Raw genomic sequence first — 22,908 nt, forward strand, 5'->3', positions numbered from 1 at the left:
TACGTTGGAGCGGTGTGTATGTTAAAGATGATCTGTGGTCTTGGTGGGGCCCATTCCAAGTTTCCTCGGACACGAATCCGCAGCTTGTAAATGTCTGCATGTTCTCCATCATCTGGAGAGATTGGCATGGAATCTGGGATTGGCAGGAGCTAGAAGAAATAAAATAATACAATGGATAAGAAATACATGTGCAAAGACAGTAGAGTGCAAGCAGTGTTTCACACTTCTGCTGTAGCTCGGCTTACTTTATCCTGAGCAGCTGAACATCATAAAATGCCACCATTGGATTAGAAGATTAAATAAGAGTTATTTAATGCAAATGTTAAGCCCAAATATAATGCACAAAGCTACTAGTTACATGGCTATCTGGCCAGTTAGTGGTATGCCATGCACCTCCTACACTTGCACACTTTTCACATACCAACTTGAGTTTTCTAGCAAGTCGTTTTCTCTTAAGCTTTTTATATGATTGTCGTATTGTCCGGATACCAATAAATGAATGCTGAAATAAGGAGTATGGCGATCAGAATTTACATAATTTGTGCTGAGGTCTATTACAGCCTCCATCACTCATCAGAACTGTGAAGTAAGCTTGCATGAATTAGATAGATAGATAGATAGATAGATAGATAGATAGATAGATAGATAGATAGATAGATCAAAACAGACAGATAGACAGGATTAGATTAGATATAAATAAGAGCTTTTGGAAAAAATGAGAATCACAATTTTTTTGTCTAGAATAAAGATCACGATTCTCGGCGCAACATCATCTTTCACATTATGCCAAAAAATTGGGCTAACTTTACTGTTTTTTTTTTTTTTTAAATTAATTGAACTGTATTTTTTCCCAAAAAATTGCATTTGGGAGACCGCTGCGAAAATACAGTGACAAAATAATGCAACAACTGCCATTTTATTCTCTAGGGTCTCTGCTTTTTTTTATATATATATATATATATATATATATATATATATATATATATATATATATATATATATATATATATATATATATATATATATATATATATATTTGGGGGTCCTAAGTAATTTTCTAACAGAAAATACAGATTTTAACTTGTAAACAACAAATGTCAGAAAAATGTTTAGTCTTTGAGTGGTTAAACTGACCTAATTTAGGTTTCATGTACACAGGACGTTTTAAAACCTCTCCTGAACGATTTAACTTAACAGATAGTAACCAACGTTTAAAAATCCATGTTTATGTGCAGTGTTTAGCTGCATTTGCATTTAGAAGAATTTTTTACTTTTTTTTTTTTCAAATTGTCAAAAATGAAAAATGCCTGTAAACGAAACCCGGCTAAACAGGAATATCCGTCCTGAACGCATTTTTTTGCTTTCAAAAATTGCTTCCAAACTCAACTGCCTAGAAACGACTATAAACAACCCTGTGTACATGTACTGATAAGATAACAATGAGGAGAGATCAGGGGGCAGCTGAAAAAAACCCAACTGCTCCTAAGCGTCCGTTTACCAGCAGCAGTGTACATGAAGACTTACAGACCGAAGTTCATCCCTTTCATCTAAATGAACTAAATGTTAAAATGTGAAACAGAAGACACTCATAGGAGAAAAGACACAACGGCTGCACACCCCATTTAGGTTATCGAAAAAGGAGGCTGTCCCCCAGAGGGGTTTTCTAGGCAGCAAAGAATAAAAATTATATCAAAGAATTAGGTATAAACTGAAATTCTTTATTTTTGTTATCAAAAGGTATAAAAAAACGGTAGTTGTTTAAAATGTTATTTCGTCAAAACATGAGCTGTGGTACATGTATAAAAAGCAGTGCCATCAACATGACAATGTACAATGAAAATGCATTGTGGTCAAACATCATAGATAGAAATATTATATGTAGCTTGTTCTTCAGAGGATTATATAGACTGAAAAAACGTTAACATATATTGTAGTGTTAAGTTAATGAAAAAATGGAGAGAAAATAGTTTTCATACATTTACCAATCAAGATGTGTTGGACCATATTCAATGCTTTCTGTATGGATTTTATTCTTTGCTGCCTAGAAAACCCCTCTGGGGGACAGCCTCCTTAAATGTTAAAATGTTTCCTTTTTATCTCTCAGCGCTTAGCAATGTTGATAAACATTTGCTGGATGGTTGTTTTATTTTTGGTTTTTTTTTTGGACAGCTGTGAGTGAACAGAGAACGGCTCTACATAAAGGAGTCGTGGAAATGCCGGCTTAAAATCGTGAGGGGGGGTTGAATCGAGATTGGAATTTTTTAACGATTAATCGTGCAGCTCTAATGCTCTAATGTGAATAATATTAGAGCATTATAATATTAAAAGTGGCAATTATAATAGTGGAAAGAGCATTTGGGAGTGGTCAGACCTGTTTTTCTATTGCTAAAATGCACATCCAGCTCCCTAGAACTATACAATCAGTGCTGTGCTGATTTGTCACCACCTAATCATCAGAGATCAAAAGAACTGTGCAAACATGTTTCCTACACATCTGAATGATAATCTATGGGTTGAGACTCAACTTCCAAGTTTAAGTGCAGTCAGACTGTAACATGATGGGTTCAGGGCCATTGGTTTGTGCATGTGGCTCAGTTTGTAGGAGTGCTTTATCTGGTAAAAAAAAACATTATTAAAGCTTAGGGTTATTGTAAAAGGCTCAAAGAACTGGAGATTATATGCACAACAGAATGAAACAAGAAGTGGGTGTTGGTTGGGGATAGGAATGACGCTTCTATTTAGTCAGATGTACCACAAAATTCCATGGAATATGGTGTCTTCCACATGCCAAATCAACGAAGAAGAAGAAGAAAAAAAAAAAATTCTATCCCACCTTTTTTTTCTGAGCATGCATGTGCAGTTTAAAGATCCCCGTTTATTAATTCTGTTTTTCATTTAAAAAATAAATAAATAAAAAAGCCCTCATTTAATTAATTTGTAAACTCCTTTTTACCAGAATTGTAATTTTAGTTTCATTTTAAACATGAAAAATTATAGAATAAAATGTATACCGTACTTTTTATCAACAGTAGAACTATTTTTTTTCACATGCCACTGATCAAATGAGAACAAATGTTTTTACACATTTTTTTGTCCACAGATTGCATCTTATATTTATTGTAAAAGAAGAATACAGAAGAAAGGCATTTTCATTTCCCCCCTTAGTCTCATGATGAAAATCATATTTCATAGCCAAAATATTAACATAGGAATAAAATTTAGTTGCTTACAGATACACCTTCTAATGTTTAGGCACCTGTACTGCAAACTGTAACTAAGATATGCAAATATATATAGATTAATTATACCCCCTGGCCCTCTTAGAGATGAACCTATTATTAGCTGCCACATGCACAGTAGTAATCCTAAAGCCCCTTTCATACAAAGGGTCCGATTAGGTCCGTCTATCAGTTTTCCAAGCCGACCTTATCGGACAGTCCATTCACCCCTATGGACTGGCCTACCTCCAGTCCAAAGGAAGGGGATCTGTCCTTCATCAAGGCGGTTCAGATCAGGGGGATGGCAGTTGGATGTCAAATGGATACCAGAGTCTGTTTACTCCCGGCTGGCCATAGAGCAAAGCCGTCTAGATGAAAGACAACGGATCCCCCCCCACTCGATTTCTGCAAAGCGGAACACAGATCTGTAATCTGCCAGCTCTGCTCTGATCAGCAGGGGATCAGCGGACAGATTGCCTGCTGATCAAAACAGTCTGCCCCATGCAGTACAGTGGCTTAGTGGTTAGCACTTCTGCCTAGCGGCACTAGAACCGTTTGAGTTTGCATGTTCTCCCTGTGCCTGCATGGGTTCCCTCTGGGTACTTCGGTTTACTCACATACTCCAAAGACATGCTGGTTAATTGGCCCTAGTACGTGCATGTATGAATCTGAGATAGGGACCTTCGATTGTAAGTTGTAAGAGGGCAGGGACTGATGTGAATGTATAATATAAATGTAAAGTGCTGCGTAAATTGACAGTGCCATATAAGTATCTGTAACGAATGAATACAATGTGAACGAGGCCTAAAGATATGCACAGAATGACATTTAATTCATTCACGCACACACCATTTCCCCTTGATATATTGGCCAAACATGCACGGCAGTTATGTTAGACCCTCATTCTCCCTCCTTGGTCTCACCAGCTCATCTGCATGCCCCCCCCCTTCCGCTCACTACTGCAACTGTTACCTTGCTACCATGCTTTAATCAAGACACCTGCACACCAACACATCCTCCGCTAACTAACCCTGATCACCATTACCCATATCCACACTGTTGTGTCCACATTGTTGTGACCACTGCGTCTGACCTCCATTCTTTCCTTCTTACCACCGTACCCGCTACCAAACCAACCCAACCTTGCTTGTTTTGGAACATTGCACCTTTGCTAGTAAAAAATAAAAAAAATTTGCAAGACCACAAATCACCAAAATAAAATAAAGAGGCCGATAGCAGAATTGTAATAGTTATGCTGATCCACAGGGAGTCTACAGGTGTGAGAGCCCAAGTGGATAAATGGTAAAACCATGCAGAAACAAAATAGTATAAAGGAAAATAATAATTTAAAAAAAAAAAAAAAAAAAAAAAAAAAAAAAAAACACACATAACCGATTCATGTCGCCTTGATAAAGATGATCTGTGTGTCCTGAAACATCAGTTTGTTTCAACTTTACACAAAACACCCCCATTGGATTGTTGGTGTGCTGACTATTCTCTGCTCTACAGTTTCCAGTCAAGTCTGAATATGATCTGTTGCTATAAGACAACACACAGATCCCTACCCTGTGCGACAGAACAATGAAATGACAGTCACATACTTTGTTCTAAATGCTTTCCTAGTTCATAACAGAATGTAAGGAATTCATCCTCTCCAAAATTTATATCAAAGTTCATGAAAATGAGGAATGTTCTTCCTTCCGATACGATCAATAAGGCCAAAATGTATGGCGATTAAATTAGATTGGCATGTAAAAAAGTATCAGCAGGCAGATTGCAGAGAAAGAATCAACGTTGGTAGCTGCAGTTATCACTATGCATCTTCAGTCTACCTGAGCAAAATATATAGTATATTTCTAAAGATCCATATTTTGAGTCAATATTAGGGTATTTAACTTAAGGTTATTAATTGTGATATTCGCATTTTTGTTCTACAGTGCATTAACCGCTTCAGCCCCGGAAGATTTTACCTCCTTCCTGACCAGAGCACTTTTTACAATTTGGTACTGCGTCGCTTTAACTGACAATTGCGCGGTCGTTTGATGCTGTACCCAAACAAAATTTGCGTCCTTTTTTCCCCACAAAATAGAGCTTTCTTTTGGTGGTATTTGATAATCTCTGCAGTTTTTATTTTTTGCGCTATAAACAAAAGAAGAACGACAATTTTGAAAAAAAATAAATATTTTTTACTTTTTGCTATATAATAAATATCCCCCAATTTTTTTTAAAAAAAGCACATTTCTTCATCAGTTTAGGCCAATATATATTTTTCTACATATTTTTGGTAAAAAAAAAAAATTTGCAATAAGCATATGTTGATTGGTTTGCACAAAAGTTATCTCGTCTACAAACTATGGGAAAGATTTAAGGTATTCTTGTTATTTTTTTTTTTTTTTTTTTACTAGTAATGGCGTTGATCTGTGATTTTTAGCGGGACTGTGACAGACACTTGACACATTTTTGGGACCATTGACATTTATATAGCGATTAGTGCTATAAAAATGCACTGATTACTGTGTAAATGACACTGGTAGGGAAGGGGATAACACTAGGGGGCGATCAAGGGGTTAATTGTGTGTTTTCTCAGCGTGTTCTAACTATATGGGGATAGGGCTAAGTAGGAGAGGATACACTTCGCTGTTCCTACGTAGTAGGAACAAACTATATGTCTCCTCTCCTCTGACAGCACAGAGATTTGTGTGTTCACACCCACAAATCCCCGTGCTGGCGCTTGTGCACACGATCACGGCCACGCGCATCGGGTCGCCCGCCGTGCAGCGGGCGCACGCCCCTCTGGCGTCGCGCGCGCCCTCTGACGGCTCTTAAAAGGAAACCGGTACGGGGTTTCACGCAGGGGAGCCATTCTGCCCCCAGGAATCCGGTTAAATATAGTGAGTTCTGCCTTCATCTCAATAAATCTCCTTGCTTAAGAGACTCTGCTACCTTTTATGCTCAAACAAGCTAAGCATTTCCTTTACCATTAACCACTTCCCACCGACGGTACGTTATATGACATTCTGGAATTTGAGTGGGGATATCTGAATGATGCCTGCAGCTACAGGCATCATCCAGACATCACCTTTTTCGGCTGGCCATTCCCTGCACCATAAGAACAATCATAGTGGCAGTTCAGCCGCATGATCATTCTTACAGGCGGCGGGAGGAGACGTCCCCCCGCCCTCCCTCCGGGGCTTCTACTGGCTCGCCTGTGCGATCGGCGAGCCAGAGAAGAAATCCACCGGTGCCAGGAGTTGAGCATAGAGATTTCCAAGGGACAGATGGTCCCCGACAATCTCTATGACCTTCAGAGGCCCGGGCGCGACATTATGACGTCACATCCAGCCCGGCGGAAGTAAACATTGCCGGGGACTCGGCTGGAAAGGCCGAGATTTTTTTTTTTTTTTTCTTTTGATCTCGGCCTTTCCTGCCTGGAGAAGAGATGTGGGGTCTTATAGACCCCACATCTCTCCATAAAGAGGACCTGTCATGCTTATTCCTATTACAAGGGATGTTTACATTCCTTGTAACAGGAATAAAAAAGTGAGAAAAAAAAATTATTTAAAAAGGGAAAGTGTAAAAATAAATAATTTCAAATTAAAAAAACTAAACTAAAATAAATATTTTAAAGCGCCTCCGTACACAGAGTCTAACGCATATGTACATCACGCCCACATATATAAACGGCGGTTAAACCACACATGTGAGGTACAGCCACGAATGTTAGAGCGGGAGTAACAATTCTAGCCCAAGACCTCCTCTGTAACTCTAAACAGGTAACCTGTAAAAACTGTTAAATCGTCGCCAATTGAGATTTTTAAGTACCAAAGTTTGGCGCCATTCCACGAGTGTTCACTATTTTAAAGCGTGACATGTTAGGTATCTATTTACTCTGCATAACATTATCTTTCACATTATATAATAAATTGGGCTAACCGCATTTGAGGAATAGTGCTCCATCGTTGTTGTTAGTGGGAGGAATAGTGCCCCATCATTAGTGTCAGTGGGAGGAATGGTGTCCCTTCATTGGTGTCAGTTGGAAGAAAAGTGCCCCAAGGGCCGAATAAAGGAAAGCAAAGGGCCACATTCAGCCCTCAAACCGCAGTTTAGAGACCACTGCTCTATAGTGTGTACTTGTCTCAAGAGCACCAAGTGTCAATTGTGCCTGCTGCTTCATTCCTCTGCTATCAGCATGAATCACATCTGACAAGTATGCTGTGTGGAGGGGGGTGTATCCCTTCTCTCCAATCAGCTGTCAGAGCTCCCCTCACTGTGCTCCACACAGTGTAACTTCAGCTCCCCGCCACTTTTTTGTAGGAGGATTTGTTTCATCTCCTGAGGCCAGTCACTTCACTGTAAGGGTTTACAACCACTTTAGGGCAGAATTGTCTGATAAAAGGAATGTATATCTGCTGAAAAAGCATTTATTTAAAGAGCTTTACATAACATGTCACCAATGGTCATAGTTTGCTTCATAGAACACTGAGTAATCCAGTAATTGGCAACAGACATAAGCTGCTGTTTAAGAATCTTATAAAGTACAAATCTCAGCATAAACCGAAAGACGGGCTAAATCAATGCCTCAGATTTTGCTCCACACATTAACACAGCAATATATGTAGACTATTGCTCACCTTCTGAGGAGCATCATGTTCTGGAACCAGCCATTCAAGCTCCGATGCAGCCGGTAACTGCATACCCTCAAACTGTTTCAGGAGACCCATGGCCACAGCTTCAGCAGAGTTGGAGTGAAGGAAGAAGTGAGATCTGCAAGGATAATGACATTGGTATGACAGTAGTCCAGAGGAGCATCAAATCTTAATTTGTAAAAAAAAAAATAAATAAATAAAAAAGGAATTCTGTTCTCACTATGCCTGATCTCAAAATGAACATACAAAATCAAAATGTATAACGTTCAGGAAGTTGTACATTTTTAGGTAATATACACTTTGTTCCCATTCAGTGAGGGACACAAGAATGCTTTCACCTCTTCCAAAAGCAGAAGCAACACAGCAAATGCTTATAGACCCAAGAAAGCAACAGAAAACGAAGGACTGCCTGCAGCTCATGAGCCTCCTGAAGGACCTTACGCCTAGAGCTGGCATCAAATGAGGCTGACATGTCTACAGGGTAGACTCTGTAAGCAAAACAAAAAGGCGGCAGCCCTGCAAGTATAGGAGACCAGAGCTTGGTGCCAGAAACCCTAACAAGAAGCACTGACAGATCTAGTAGAATGCACCTTGACAGGGAGGGTGGAACCCAATCCTCGAAACCATAAGCTTGAATTGATGGTCTGTCTGAGCCACCTAGAAATGATGAAACAAGAAACTGGGGCACCCTCATGAGATCCATCCAGGATAAGAAAAAGGGGAATGGAGTCGTCCTGTAAGAAGCAGTGGCCGAGAGGTAGACTCACACATCCAAAACCACATCCAGACAACAGAGGGAAGTTTCCTTTTGGTGAACTGAAGCCAGAGAGAGGGACAGAAGAACATTGTACTGGTGAAGGTGAAAGGCAAAAACTACTGTAGCTGCTGACTTTAAATATTAGAACACTTACCTGTCCACCAGAGCCGATTTTTGGGTGAGAGAAACCGGCAGTGAAGCCTTGCAGCCTCACAGCCGGTTCCCTACTGCGCATTCGTGAAGCACGCTGTGCTTTGTGACTGGCCTGGCGGCAGGGGAAGGAGGAGGGGGGCCGAACTTCCGGATGAGTTTGTCGCTGTGAAGGTAGCCGGATAGTGGAGTGGAGAATAAGTTTTAGGGGAGAAAAAGTATAGATAAGATTGTACTGATCCCACAAAACGTCTCCTGCTTCTGCTAGAGGTTCCCTGTACCAGGAGACAAACCTGTCCAGCATGGTCTACCTCTTGCCATGGCAAGACCTCTGGTTCCTCCCTGGTGGTCGATGTAAGCCACTACTGTGGGGTTTTCCAGCTGCATCTGGAGGCCCATGCAGCAGAATTGTTCGGCATTGCAACAGCAAAATCAACCAAAGTTCCAGAAGGTTGATCTGGAGACATAACTCCACTAATGACCAAGTCCCTTGCACCATCAGGGTGCTTAGAACTCCTCCACAGAACGACAGGCCAGCATTCATTGTGAGGATCTTCCAAAAGATGAAAAGGTAGGACTTCCTCAATTACAGAGCCAGATTCATGCGCCAAATCATCAGCATCTCCAGGGACTTTACTTGTCCCACGATGACAATATGCTGCATTGTAGAGATCTGGAGTGAAACTGGTCAAAATTAACTGCCTCAAGGGAGGCCAACATCAAGCCTAGGACATTCCTGGACTGGAGAGCTTGAATCTGAGATCCGAGAACCTGAAGTTTCTTCTGTGGAAAAAAATCACTTTGGCTTGCGCCGTGTCCTGGACTAGACCCAGATACTCCAACAGAAATGTTGGTTCCCACAAAGATTTCTAAAGGTTCAGGATCCATCTAAACCTGATGTAATGCCTGGACAGACAAAACCACATTGACTGAGCCTATGACGACTGATTCCTCAAAAAGAGGTCATCCAAGTATCCCACAATGGATATGTCATGAGAGAGTAACAGGAATAATACTTGGATCAGCATCTTGGTTAACACTCAAGGTGTAAAAGCCAGGCAGAAGTGTAGAGAGCCATAAACCGGTAGTGTAGGGATCCCACATCAAAATGTAGGGATTGATGATGCACCGGAAAGATAAAAGAAGAAAAAACATCCACCCTCCTGGTGACATCGTCCAAACCTCTTGCAGGGGCAGCATAACTCGAAGTTTAAAGACTTCCTGGGTCCAAGAATGGACAAAAAGAAATAAAATTATTTTTGTACTTGCTGTAAAAAAAAAACGTCAGGGAGATTTCTCCATCCTTGCTGATTAGAAAGAATGAGGAAAATTTGAGCGATTTCTCTCATTCAGCTCAAAGGGCTGAATGAGAGAAACCTGGCCATGTATAGTTAGCCTAAAATGCTAAATATCCTGAAAGAATTAGAAAAAAAATATGCAGATAGCGCAAGGCAATGTTCCTTTTTGATAGTAGGTATTTTGCCAAGACTGAAGTGTGCCGAAATCTACAAGTGTATGGCTGCATAAGAAGCATTAAAGCAGGTTCATTGCATAGCACTACAAATAATGATGTAAAGTCTGCATACAAAAAAAAACTAAACACATTTTTATAAGAATATTTATATCCAGTTCTAATACTGTATATATAATAAAATAAGGAAACAATAAAAGGTCTATAATTCCCTAGAACAAAAACTACATGCAGATCTATAAAAATACATGTTTAGAAGAAAATAATTGAAGGTATCTATATCTATCTCTACATCTCTCTCTCTCTCTCTAAAATATATCTAGTATTAACATTTAAATATACTAGGATAGAGGGGTTGCACTCTGAGTCAGTAATGGCTCTAGTGCTTTTCACAGTAGAAATCTTTTAAAACATAAACGTAGTCACAAAAGGAAAAAAAAAAAGAAAATCTGAGGGAGCTGCGACAGGCTCTCATCAAGAGTGACACTGACTGTCCACCTTTTCCATTTATAGAGGCTGCACTATTGCTTCTATGAATGTAAAGCGATCTCTGAATGGAAAACAGCAGATGAATGAAAGGTCTGCCCCCTTTATTCATAGATCCCGTTTTATTTATTGAAGTGATAGCACAGCCTCTATGAATGGTGGAGCTGGGTGAAAATAGTCATGCACTCTTAATGAGTGCCTCTCACAGCATCATCGGCTCTATTAATCAATGCCGCACAGGAAGATTACGGCGGTAGGTGTAGGAGGGAAATCAGTAGAGGAGGATTTCAACTAATAGAGGAGCCAGCAGCAAAAGGCATACTTACTGACTGTAAGTAAAGTCCTTATGCTGATTTTTTTGTTTGTGTGTTTAAACTTAGGCTTTAAGCTGAACTGCAGACAAACAAACAGTTAAAACACAGATGAAATACATACATATATGAGAGCTGTTCTAGCAAAGAATTTGTATTTTGTCCATCCAATCATGCCCAGGCAAACAGCACACTCCTTCTTGGCAGAGTAAGGTACCTGACCTTTTTTGCTGCATTTACAATTTTATTTCTTCTCCCCACACTGTGACTGGACAGTAAAAAGAAAAGCAGCACACTGATGAGCTCATATCTCAGCTCTGTTCGCATCCATGTGCTCCTTGCCCTGCAGCTCAACTGACTGGCTTCTTGTGTTGCTTTTCCCTTGCCCAGTGTGAGCTCTGCTGTACAGTGGACAGCAAAAAGCTGATACTAAGTCAAATTCAAGTGCTTACATTAAATAAAATACATTTATTATTGTAGCAGTGATTCCAGAGTTGTTCTCATTTGTGCCTTATATTGGCCTGGAGTTCAGATTTAAAAAAGGCAACAGTATAGTGATGACCTCAACAGTGTGCTGTAGCCCCTGTAGTCATATACGTATTACAATTTTATGTAGCTTGGTTTGCCTGGAGTTCAGCTTGATCCGTTTCAGGGTACCAAAGAAAATATAAATGTTACACATCAAACGCACATGGATTCAGAATTTTGCATAGGCTGAAAACTTGTGGCCTTTTTAATGTCTGCATCTAAAAAAAAAAAGAAAACAAAAGCACATTGTAAATAAATGCATAACACATACAGTGATAATTAGGCAATTCAGGTCTGTAGAAAAGAATATTTCATAGTGTGCTGGCTATCTAGGGACACACAAAATGGAAGAATAAATGCAGCGCCATATATATTTCAGATCAGTTCATCTATCTCCTTGAAATCCTTATCTTATAATGACACTAATACTATATGATACAAAGAAACACTTTCAGTATTGGAGAATCCCAAAGTCTGGGAGATGATCCTCACATAAAGGTATATCCTCTATAACAAGTTGAAAAACCTTTAATGGTAGAATTTGAAAGCGAGTTTTTTTTTGTTTTTTTGTTTTTTGTTTTTTTTTTTTTTTTAGAGTCAAGGCTCTTGGTGGACAGCCAGCCTATAAAAAATTAACTTTGTCCAAATGTCTAAAAAAAAACCAAACAAACCTATAAACGTTTATAAATAAATGGGAAAATTCACATAATAATATTAAAACCAATGTGTATAACACTATTCACTGCTTCTACTTTGTAATCAAAATGTAACCACGCCCCGGCAACCTGATGTGACGTCAAGACAAGAAGCAGAAGTGATGTAACAGCCATTCCGATCAGCTGGAGGTGGTGAGACCGCTATAAACTGAACCTGGTGCTATTTTGATGTGATGATCTATATTACTATGTTATTAAATGTGAGTGGTTTTCTTTTAATAAAAGGATGTTATTTGAGATATGACACTATTGGAGGCATTTCTCTTTTTTAATGGCATGAGAGCTGGATAAAGGAGTTGGAGGCTGTGTCTTAAGTCCTGGGGTGGAATCCTATCATCATTAAGTGCTATTGCCAGTCATGAGAATGAATGGAAATTTGGTCCAGTGAGTAATATTCTGAAGGGAGTGGGACCCGCACATTCACGTTGGCGGTGGACTTATATTTTATTACCTTCATTGAGAAGAGACGAAGCACTTTTTCTGGCACTTTATTGACTTTTTGTTGAAGGACTTATTATATTTATTTTAAGGTTATTCATTTATTTTCATTTGTGCCACTCTGGAATATTATTGGGTGTTCAACACTGATGATTTTTCTAATTTTTGGTTATAAATTAATATGGTTGGAGACAAGATTTTTTTATCTTAGTTATCTACACCATTCACATCTCATGGGACTATGAAGAATTGCACGGGAAACCTATCCAAAGTGAAGACCCAGCACTTTAGTTCCTTTGGTGATTACTTGCTACCTGCTGCAGCTGCATACACTATTGCCATTTAGCCAAGGATTGTGTTCTGATCTCATAGACTTAAAAGTGATTGTAAAGTCTCATTTTTTTTTTGTTAAAAATAATAAACCTGTTATACTTACCTGCTCTATTGCAGTGGATTTGCACAGAGCAGCCTGGATCCTTCTCTTCTCGGGTCCCTCTTTGGCTCTCCTGACAAGTGTCCCCACAGCAACCAGCTTGCTATGAGGGCATCCGAGCTGCAGCTTGGTGTATCCATTCAGACATGGAGCTGCGGCCCGCCCCTGCCCCTTTCTCTCCTCATTGGCTGACTGACTTTGATTGACAGCAGCGGGAGCCAGTGGCACTGCACTGCTGTTTCAGTCAATTAGGAGGAGAGCCCCGGGCAGCCGAGGCAATCTTACAACATCGCTAGATAGAGAGGGGGCTCAGTTATGTATTAGGGGTGCTGAGGGAGGCTGCTGCACACAGAAGGCTTTTTATTTTAATGCATAGAATGCATTAAGATACAAAACCTTCTGACTTTACAACCACTTTAAACTGGAAAATCCTCTAAAATTCAAACAGAGCTAGGAGCATCCGTATGCACAGTAAGAGCAACATACTGTAATACAAACTACACTTTGCTGTATCCTTACATCATTTTAAACAAAAACTGCCCCATCCATTCAAATAAAATGAATATTTGTAACCATAACAAGGTATCAATGGAGCAGTTGGTAAAATACCGTGTTGATGGCGTCATCTTTGTAGTTCTACAAATAGATTACGTGTCCATAGTATACAATGTCAACACAAAGAAATAAACGTTTAGGTTTTACAAAATCCCAAGACAAATGACATTTTCTTTGATTTTGACATATTACATCAGACAATATGTGCAAAGGTGGGCTAACTCGTTAACATTACAGTTTTATCCAGCACTCCTGTGGATCTGCCTACCTATACCTAACCCACACAGATTGTAAGAAATAAATGACGATTGGGGGGGGCTCACATTTTTTAGAATGTCTAAAAACCTCAAATACCACAATTGTTATTCGAGAGGGGAGCTACTTTTTGATGTATAAGTCCACCACCTGAAACATGCAACCCTGGATTCCGCCCACACATGCAAGGTGTCGAGCGTGTTATAGGCAGGAAACATAGAATAGGTACTGTAAAAGCGTGAGCAGAATATCCATAGCCAGTGCAAAGTGTAGAGATAATACAGCAAGGTGACACACCCGCTGTGGCCCTCTCAGCCCCTCTTAGCAATAATCTTGATACTACCTGAGAAAAGCGAAGCCATTGAGACAGAGAGTCCATTTCTATACACTACAATCAGGTTGCGACCATCATTATCATCTGCATAATACAGCAATGAGTTACAGTATGTCAACAGGGAAGGTTTATATTTTAATTACAAGCTATTTAGGTTTCTTCCTACACCACAAAACTAATTAGCATAATTAAAGCTCCCCTCAATACCTTTGATGAGAATAAATCCTTCAAACACTGAAACAAGTCTGTCAATGGTAAATCTAGTCTAATCTTTCTTTTTCCATATTTTTCAAGGCTACAGCAATATTCTCAGCATTTAACAGAATATGAAGGAATCTTATTTGACCCTTCCCATCCTTTTATTTATGGTAGCAATAGAGGAGGTTTGTTTTTAGACAACTGAAGTCTAAGCCTCTACTTCATTCCACCCAAGCACTGACTACACCAAGTTCTAGAGGAAACAATTCTTGATTGATGGAGAAAGCATTTAAGTTAAAGCAGTGGGAAAAAGAATTATTTTTTTTATGAAAATAATAAAAACGTATGTTAAAATCTTACCTGCCCTGTGCAATGGTATTGCACACAGCAGTACCTATTCTGGAGTCCCATGGTGGCACTGTCCGTCCCTCCTTTACTACTAAGGGGGCACCTGAGTGGGCGCACTCCCGACCTGGCCTGTGTGCGTCCACAGACACACACAGCAAGGCTTGGCCACGCACCTGCCCCCACCTCATAAAATTTGAATTCGATTGACAGCAGCAGGAGCCAATGGCTCCCGCTTCTCTCAGTGTAGCCTGTGAATGCAGGAAGAGAGGAGAGCGACGCTGCACACAGGCACATCGCTGGATCGAGAAAGGACTCAGTAAGGGGGGGGCAGACAGTAGAAGTTTTTTTTCACCTGAATTCCTTTTCAACCCTCTTTAATTATATAACTAAAAGTACAACACCTTCTGAAGTGCTTTTCTAGAAGCCAAAAGAGCAGTTAAATCTGGAATGTTCCTAACTTTTCAGTTAAACACCACTTTTTAGAAACCTTATTTAAAAATCACATCAAACCACTTTTTAAAATCTATATAATGTGATGTACCTTTGATTTCATATTGATCCACTTCACCTACAGAACCAGAATCAGACAGATGAGCCGAGTCATGGGAACTTATCTGTGAACTGCTATCTGTTACACCAACACCTGTGAGACAAAGCAGAGGAAAAATATCCCCATTAATAAAGGGTGACTGCAATCCAGAATAACGTGCAAAGATTTTACCAGCATATTCAGAGCAACACTTGATAGTCATATGAATAAAAAGGAACTTCAAGCCACAAAAGAAAGCATTGCTCGTGCATTGGTATCTTCAATAAAACCACAATGCCATGAACACAGCAGAGGGAAACAGAAAACAGCTAATGGATTTTGCGCTTACCCAGCACTTATTCATAACTATGAACACTTTAGCTGTTGTCTGTTTCCCTCTGCTGTTTGCATTACATTATGGTTTTATTGAAGATATCCTAGTGTGCTGACTAAATCTTTTCCTTCCAAAATAGAAACTTTACTTCTTTGTCTTGCTTGTCTGAAGTCTTCTTGTTAGGGTCTTTTACAGCCATTTTGGATTTGGTAGCTGGCTGTCATTGTCTGATGATTGATAGCTGGCTCCCTACTGCTCATGCACAAGATCAAAGCAGTTCTGTTTGCTCAGTGCGATCACATGCCGATGCTGACCAATCAAAACCACTCTGATCTGTCCCATCATCCTCAGAGAAGGAAGAGGAAAAACCACATGGTTTTCAAACCGACTCACCCTAGTGCACTTGGCTACGAGGACAGTGAGACTGTATCACTCATGGAGGTAAGTGCAGCATGAACCAGGTGGAATTGGGGAGGTGCAGGGTGTTAGTTTGCCATTTTATTTTTTCGTGAAAAGGTGAACTAACCCTTTAAGTGACAGAGAAGGTAAACAATTGATTTTTATAACAAAAATCTGCAATCAGGATACAGGAAGTCCACATTTATAAAGCCTGAAAATAGAATCATAAAAAGGAGTGCTTTGCGTGTAGTATCTAGTCCGATTGCAGCAGGCTAGACACTAAACTAAAAGTTAATGGGGTGGCATGGACTCAACCTCAATGTGTTTTTTTTTTTCAGTTTCATAAAATCAGTCCTAGGGCACTTTGTGTTGCATTTTCTTTCATTAAAAAGTGCAGCAATTCAAAATTGTGTATGCATGTCCAGAAGGACTGCAGCACATGCCATGTTCACCATTTTAACAGATTTTAAAGTGGGTGTCTTACTGCTGGATTGTTCGTCATTGCTTGTCCTTTTCTGAGTACGGATCTGTTGCCGCCTTAAACGAATTTTCTGTTTCAACTCCCGGATCTCACGATCACTGTCTTCTTCCTCTTCCTGAAGCCGACGGCTCATCATATTACACTTCATGAGTTCAATAGCCGCAATGAGAGACTCTGAAATGCTAAAATGAGCATTTTCCTATACAGAAAGGATAGAGAAACAAAAACTCATTACTTTTTTTTTATTAGAAGATATCAAAAGACATTACAAAGTTCTACCTCAAATTCAGAAATGTGTCTTGAATTTTAATACCTTTTCCAAGTCGGCACAGCTGCCAAAATCCTGCTCAGAAAGGTAACTGATTAATGACTGTCCCTCTGATGGCCTTCGAAATATCCCTTCTGTGCAATTCAAGTATTGGGTGCTATCTGCAATGAAAGATTTTTTTTTAGGGTTGTTACTGATTAAAATTTTTGTGTTTGATTAATCGATTTTTATTTTAATCGATTAATCAACTAATTTCAATTATAACGCACATACAGAACCAACTACTTTTAGCTGATCTCCTTGCATTGCAACTCTGCATCAGTCAGTGGTAAATGTGGTATACACTATATACAATCACCCGACACTAGTTTGTTTCCACAATGACTTAACTTCACAGTTCACACAAATACGTTTTAAATTCAAACTGTAGCAGTGACGTAATTTTTTTTTTTTTTATTAAACTTTAAGAAAAACGTACAAATTTAGTTTAACTTTAATTATAAAACGTATCTAGTATATTGACTGTCAAATTTGGTTATCAAATTTGCCTACACTTAGCTCACTGAATGATTCCAGTTAACCACATCCATTTTTACCATCACTGTCCAGGCTGTCCGGTGACGTCCCCCTTTCCCTTCATTAGCAGACGGAGGCACTTGGGGAAGGGGGGAGGAGTCCGGTGACGTCGATGTCTGTGACATCACCGGATCTCAGACCGAACTCCCTGAAGCCGGCGGAGAGGTGAGTACTGATCAAAAAAATTAACGATTAAATCGAGGAATTAATCTTTAATTTCCACAGCCAAATTTTTTTTATTTTTCTTTTATCTCATTTGGAGCATATCATAAACGGTTTCCTACCTCCCATAGCCCCAAAACAACAATTTCCCAAATTCTCAAAGAAAACCATTACAGTCCCTCTTTCACCTGCATTTGGGTTTCTTTATCTTATAATGACATATTCACATGTCCTAAACAATCATGTATTCCCATCAGCCACAACTGATAGACTGGCTGAAAAGAATAGAGGCTATTCATATCTGAAAACATGTATCAGCATTTCTCCACATACTTAGCAATTAACTGTGGTTAGGGGCAGATATCCGCCCCTGGAGCAGATAGCAAGGAACATACATTCCATATTAATAATTATGCTGTAAATTGCCTCTAGCATTGCTCCGGTTTCTTCTTGCTGGAGGCTGCCATTCTGCAAAAGCCCAGAGCCCCTGAGCAGCAGTAATTTTTTTAGGCTGTCAGCAGATCAGCCTCTACAAATTCAGCAATGCCTAAAAATAAAGAGCAGCCGAGAACGTGCAGAGCAGGATGAGAATATATATTACAGGATTTTAAACAGCACTTTTTTTTTATTTTTAATGTTTTACATGCCTGCAAAAGGGGCCAGCCTGATGTGATCTAGCATGACTTACATTTTCTGACTAAAGTTCCACGTTAACCACTTGCTTACTGGGCACTTAAACCCCCCTCCTATCCAGACCAATTTTCAGCATTCAGCGCTGACGCACTTTTAATGACAACTGCGCGGTCATACAACACTGTACCTAAATGAAATTTGTATCATTTTTTCCCACAAATAGAGCTTTCTTTTGGTGGTATTTGATCACCTCTGCGGATTTTATTTTTTGTTAAAAAAAAAAAAAAATGTAAAAAGACCGAATTTTTTAAAAATAAAAATTTATTTTTTTATATTTTGTTATAAAAATTTTAAAACAGGTAATTTTTCTCCTTCATTGATGTACGCTGATGAGACGGCATTGATGGGCACCGATGGGTGGCAGTGATGGTCACTGGTCGGTTACACTGATAGGCAGCACTGCTAGGTGGCACTGATTGGCACCACTGGTGGGCATTGATAGGTGGCAATGGCAGGTGGCACAGATGAGGCATAATTGCCTCTTCCTCTTCAGGACCGGTGTCCCTTGCAGATAAGCCGGTGATCGCTTTTTTTCTCCTCACGATGTCAGCGTGAGGAGGAAAAAAAAAAAAACGATTACCAAGCTTTTGTTTACATCATGTGATCAGCTGTCATTGGCTGACAGCTGATCACATGGTCAGAGGCCGGGACCGGCCACTTACTCAGATCGATGATCACCCGAGTCTCAGTGACTTGGTGATCACAGCATGCTCCATGCACTCCCTGCAGGGCGCGTGCACCGGAAATTCAGGTCCGCGCTGTGGCCGTCATTCGGCTATATCGCGGATGTCAAGAGATTTAAAGAGGTCCATAAAGCTTATTTATTTCTGCGTCTAACAGATAATACTTACCTCTATAGTGTCCTTACTGGAGATGCTGTTGTGGCCAAATCTTCCTCCATACATCTGGTCTCTCATCAAATGGGAACATATATTAAAGGAGTTAAAATTCTGACTGAGTTTGTAACTCTTCCCCAGCCTCTCTGAAAAAAAAGTGTCAGGATCTGGGACGTATCCATCCCGACAAAAATCAATCAGGATGGACTATTTTTTTTGCAATCCACACCCCTTTGCAAACTGAATAGCCAGTGAGGGAATACCTCTATTGAACATCTTCATCTTTGAAGCTTTCTGGGTCACCTCCATGCCTCAGGTCTGCTCACTAGAATGTCCCTGACCACAATACCAAGGTGTGGTGCCTATACTTTCTCTTTTTGTAAGTCACCTATTGCCTGAAGCCACCTACTGTGCAATGCAGTAGAGCCTAACCTGCTAAAAGTGCTGAAATCCCTTCTTTAAATTTCATATTTGGTAAGCGGGGAGGTTATGGGGAAGTTAGTACCTTTAAAGCTCCTCAGAACTTAATCAGTGGAAACCCTTTGAATGCACATACCAGACCTATCATCTTTGGAAATTGCCACCCAGCTACTTTTTGACGAGAACTTCCCAGTTCGGGTGACCTAGTTAAAAGGCCTTGTACACAGGGTTAGAACTGAAAGTGCCATATATCTATGCCCAAGTGACAAAACACAGAAAAATTCTTGAAAAATCTATAGATTTTAGGCAATTATATCAGAAGAATAAAAAACAAAAAACGAGACTAAGTAACCTAACGCGGATGGGCACAAAGCAAGGCCCTTCCCTTCAAACATATGCTGCTAAATAAGAATAGGCTAAAGGTAAATACGAAAGCTAAAGAAAACGTAATGAATGCAGAGCACAGGTTCAGAGTTCATTCACACCAGATTTAAAATTTACGACATAAGATGTGAGATTTAAATTGCGTTTTAGATGCACTGGCATGCTTATTAAAGACTTCTGTTCCAATGACTTGGGAAGCTGCAGCATGCAAAATATGTTAAGAGGGCACTGCAATGCTTCACTTTGATGAAAAGAATCCCACTGACACAAATATATGAATAAGCCCAAGTAAAAAAAGAAATGCAGAAAATTCCTTAAAATCACATCTGGTGTGAATCAGCACTCAAAGGTAAAACAAGCTGAAGATTCAGAAGGGCATTTGTTTGAATGTTATATATTTTTTTTATCTATATCAAAGATTTTTTTACTGCTCTGCTGTGAATTCCAACTAAGCCCCACACAGTGTTACAGACAGCATATGTTGTATAAATGGAAAATATACAGGAGTTCTTACCACCTGTCAGTAGGAAAGTTAGCTCATACATCCCTGCGGGATAAAAGCAGAGGTGCTAGCCAGACTGTCACATAAAAACATTTAGGACATTTACTACTTTATATGACTCTAGTCACCACGCACCATAATCAATGTAAAGCGAGTCAGAGCCATTTGTTTTTCCATTACAGGGGACATTGCCTCTTCTGAACAGTTCAGCATGGGATTCTACAAACACCCAAAAGAAAGAAGTTAGGATAAAAGCAGTATGTTGCATTTTCTTTCCGTTATGATGGCAAAAACAGAACTTAAGGTATATATGTATATATAAAAGGCATGCTACCAAAGTGAATAAAATGACAAAAACAATCCAAAACACGATTTGTTATATTATGTAAAGAAACATATCCAAATGCTTACAAATCCGACAGTTTAGAAAAGAAGATACATAAATCTTAACTGAAAATAAAGTAAAATGGATAATTAGTGGTAGCGCTACCATAAAAAAAGGAAAAAAAACAAAAAAAAATAAACACAACAATGGTTTTGGTATAGTCATACATGCAGGATACAAAGATAGGTCACCTAATAAGCAAAAGCACTGGGATATGCAAGAACAACTACTGAGCACTGAGGCTGTTACAATTCACATTGTTATTATATTACTATTAAAAAATTAAATTAGTGAACTGTGTTATACATGTCAAAAAGTAACCTACTCCAAAGCCGATATCTGTAATAAAACTTGTCAGATCATTTAGATTCGTGTATGAGATTTCGCTAAAAGTGTATTTTGACTGAATGAGTTAAAAAAAGGATTTTTGAAAAATCATATTGTGAAGCACACAGAAGATAAACAAGGACAGTTTAGGTACTAGCCCCTCTCCGAAAAGTCATGGTACCAATAACCTTCCCTGCTCCCAGATCTTATGCTTGCTCCATAAGTTCAACAATAACCAAGCCAGGAGTACCACGAAAGAATATCCTTTGAAAGAGAAAAGGGATTTGCTACGTGTTCCTGGGTGCTACAGAAAAAAAAACAAAAAGAATTTGAGGCTAAACACAATACCCTTTCTTCCTCATTGGCATATCGGACTCAAAAGAACTGCAGTGATTCGCAGGAAGCCCTGGTAACTGCAACACCTTATACATAAATCCATGAAATGATGGCATCTTAAAGACCAAAGCATGCAGACCATCCCAGAAAGCTGCAATATCTTTTTTATATACAAGGATATAGCACTGCACAACCTTGCAGGCAAAAACTGCAGAACCTTGAAGGCAACCCAGCGAAAAAGCACAACACAAAGCTATAGATTCTTGTAGATTGAATCTTGAAGACAGTCCTGTAGGATGTGTAATTGTGTCTGCAAGGTAGACTAACCCCATGGATAAAATTGTGCTAGTCTTTCGGGATTGCAAATTCCTGCAGATTGAGCCTGCAGAGTAGAGAAAACCGCCAGATAATTCTGTTATCCTGTGGAGCTGCAGAATCATACTGATAACCTCATGTTGCTACCAAGTCTAGTAAGACATCTTGTGAGTCCACTATGTATTGCAAAGTGTGGAACTCTGATGTTTTGCAGGCAGTCTGCCCTATGAAAATGACATTCTGCCAACATTCCTATGAAATGCCAACAAGAGAAGGACCTATTTTTTTTCCAGCAGGCCTTCCTTTTCACAGCAGAAAGGCAATGACCCAATGTACTAGCCAAATCTTACCAAACCGCAATGTTAATTAGTAGCAAGGCCTAACTACTTAGACCAGATTTTCTCAACCTTTTCAGCACAGAGGAGCCCTTGAAATAACCTTCCGGTCTCAGGAAACCCCTGCTAAAAATAACTATATCTACAATTCAAGATACATTAGTGTGATGGTTAGAATGCTCCTAATGCAACGTACACACAGTCGGACTTTTCGACCGGACTGGTCCAATGGACCGAGTCCGGCGGACAATCCGATCGCGCGTGGGCTTCATCGGACCTTCAGGGGACTTTTCCAGTTGAAAATCTGACAGACTTTAGATTTGGAACATGCTTCAAATCTTTACGTCGTAACTCCGCCGAACCCAGAAATCCGCTCGTCTGTATGCTAGTCCGATGGACAAAAACCGACGCTAGGGCAGCTATTGGCTACTGGCTATCAACTTCCTTATTTTAGTCCGGTGTACGTCATCACGTACGAATCCGGACTTTGGTGTGATTATGTGTAGGCAAGTCCGTTTGTTAAAAAGTCCGTCAAAAGTCAGTTGAAAGTCAGTTGAAAGACCGTCGGAAAGTCCGGACCAGTCCGGTCGAAAAGTCCGCCCGTGTGTATGCGGCTTTACACTTGTGGACATTGGGAAGCATCTCCCCCTTACAGATAGCTAAAAATACTAATGGTGTCAGTGGGAACTTATCTGAAAGGCAGAAATTGATCATTGCTCAAGGAAACGCTAGCAACCTCAGGAGAAACCCTAGTTCAGAAACCTGGCTTAGACCAAGGGTTA

The 22,908-nt window shown here is 39.7% G+C and overlaps 1 protein-coding gene across 12 annotated transcripts in view; it reads right to left on the reverse strand.

Annotated features, from left to right (window-relative positions):
* The window catches only part of RUBCN (rubicon autophagy regulator), a 73,429-nt gene that overhangs the window by 14,634 nt on the left and 35,887 nt on the right, over positions 1-22,908 (reverse strand). For 4 of the 12 annotated variants that reach the window (XM_073626459.1, XM_073626458.1, XM_073626460.1 and 1 more), the window contains 8 exons: positions 20,564-20,647; positions 16,901-17,016; positions 16,591-16,786; positions 15,386-15,487; positions 14,308-14,382; positions 11,731-11,785; positions 7,850-7,982; positions 4-149 (listed from right to left, as the gene is read on the reverse strand). In XM_073626459.1, coding sequence (XP_073482560.1) covers positions 4-149; positions 7,850-7,982; positions 11,731-11,785; positions 14,308-14,382; positions 15,386-15,487; positions 16,591-16,786; positions 16,901-17,016; positions 20,564-20,647 — 907 coding nt within the window. The remainder of the gene's footprint in view (positions 1-3; positions 150-7,849; positions 7,983-11,730; positions 11,786-14,307; positions 14,383-15,385; positions 15,488-16,590; positions 16,787-16,900; positions 17,017-20,563; positions 20,648-22,908) is intronic. The other 8 variants (XM_073626467.1, XM_073626462.1, XM_073626464.1 and 5 more) reach the window with 3 other exon arrangements.

This window comes from Aquarana catesbeiana, linkage group LG04 (assembly GCF_042186555.1).
Source record: "Aquarana catesbeiana isolate 2022-GZ linkage group LG04, ASM4218655v1, whole genome shotgun sequence".
In the NCBI taxonomy this organism is placed as follows: Eukaryota; Metazoa; Chordata; class Amphibia; order Anura; family Ranidae; genus Aquarana; species Aquarana catesbeiana.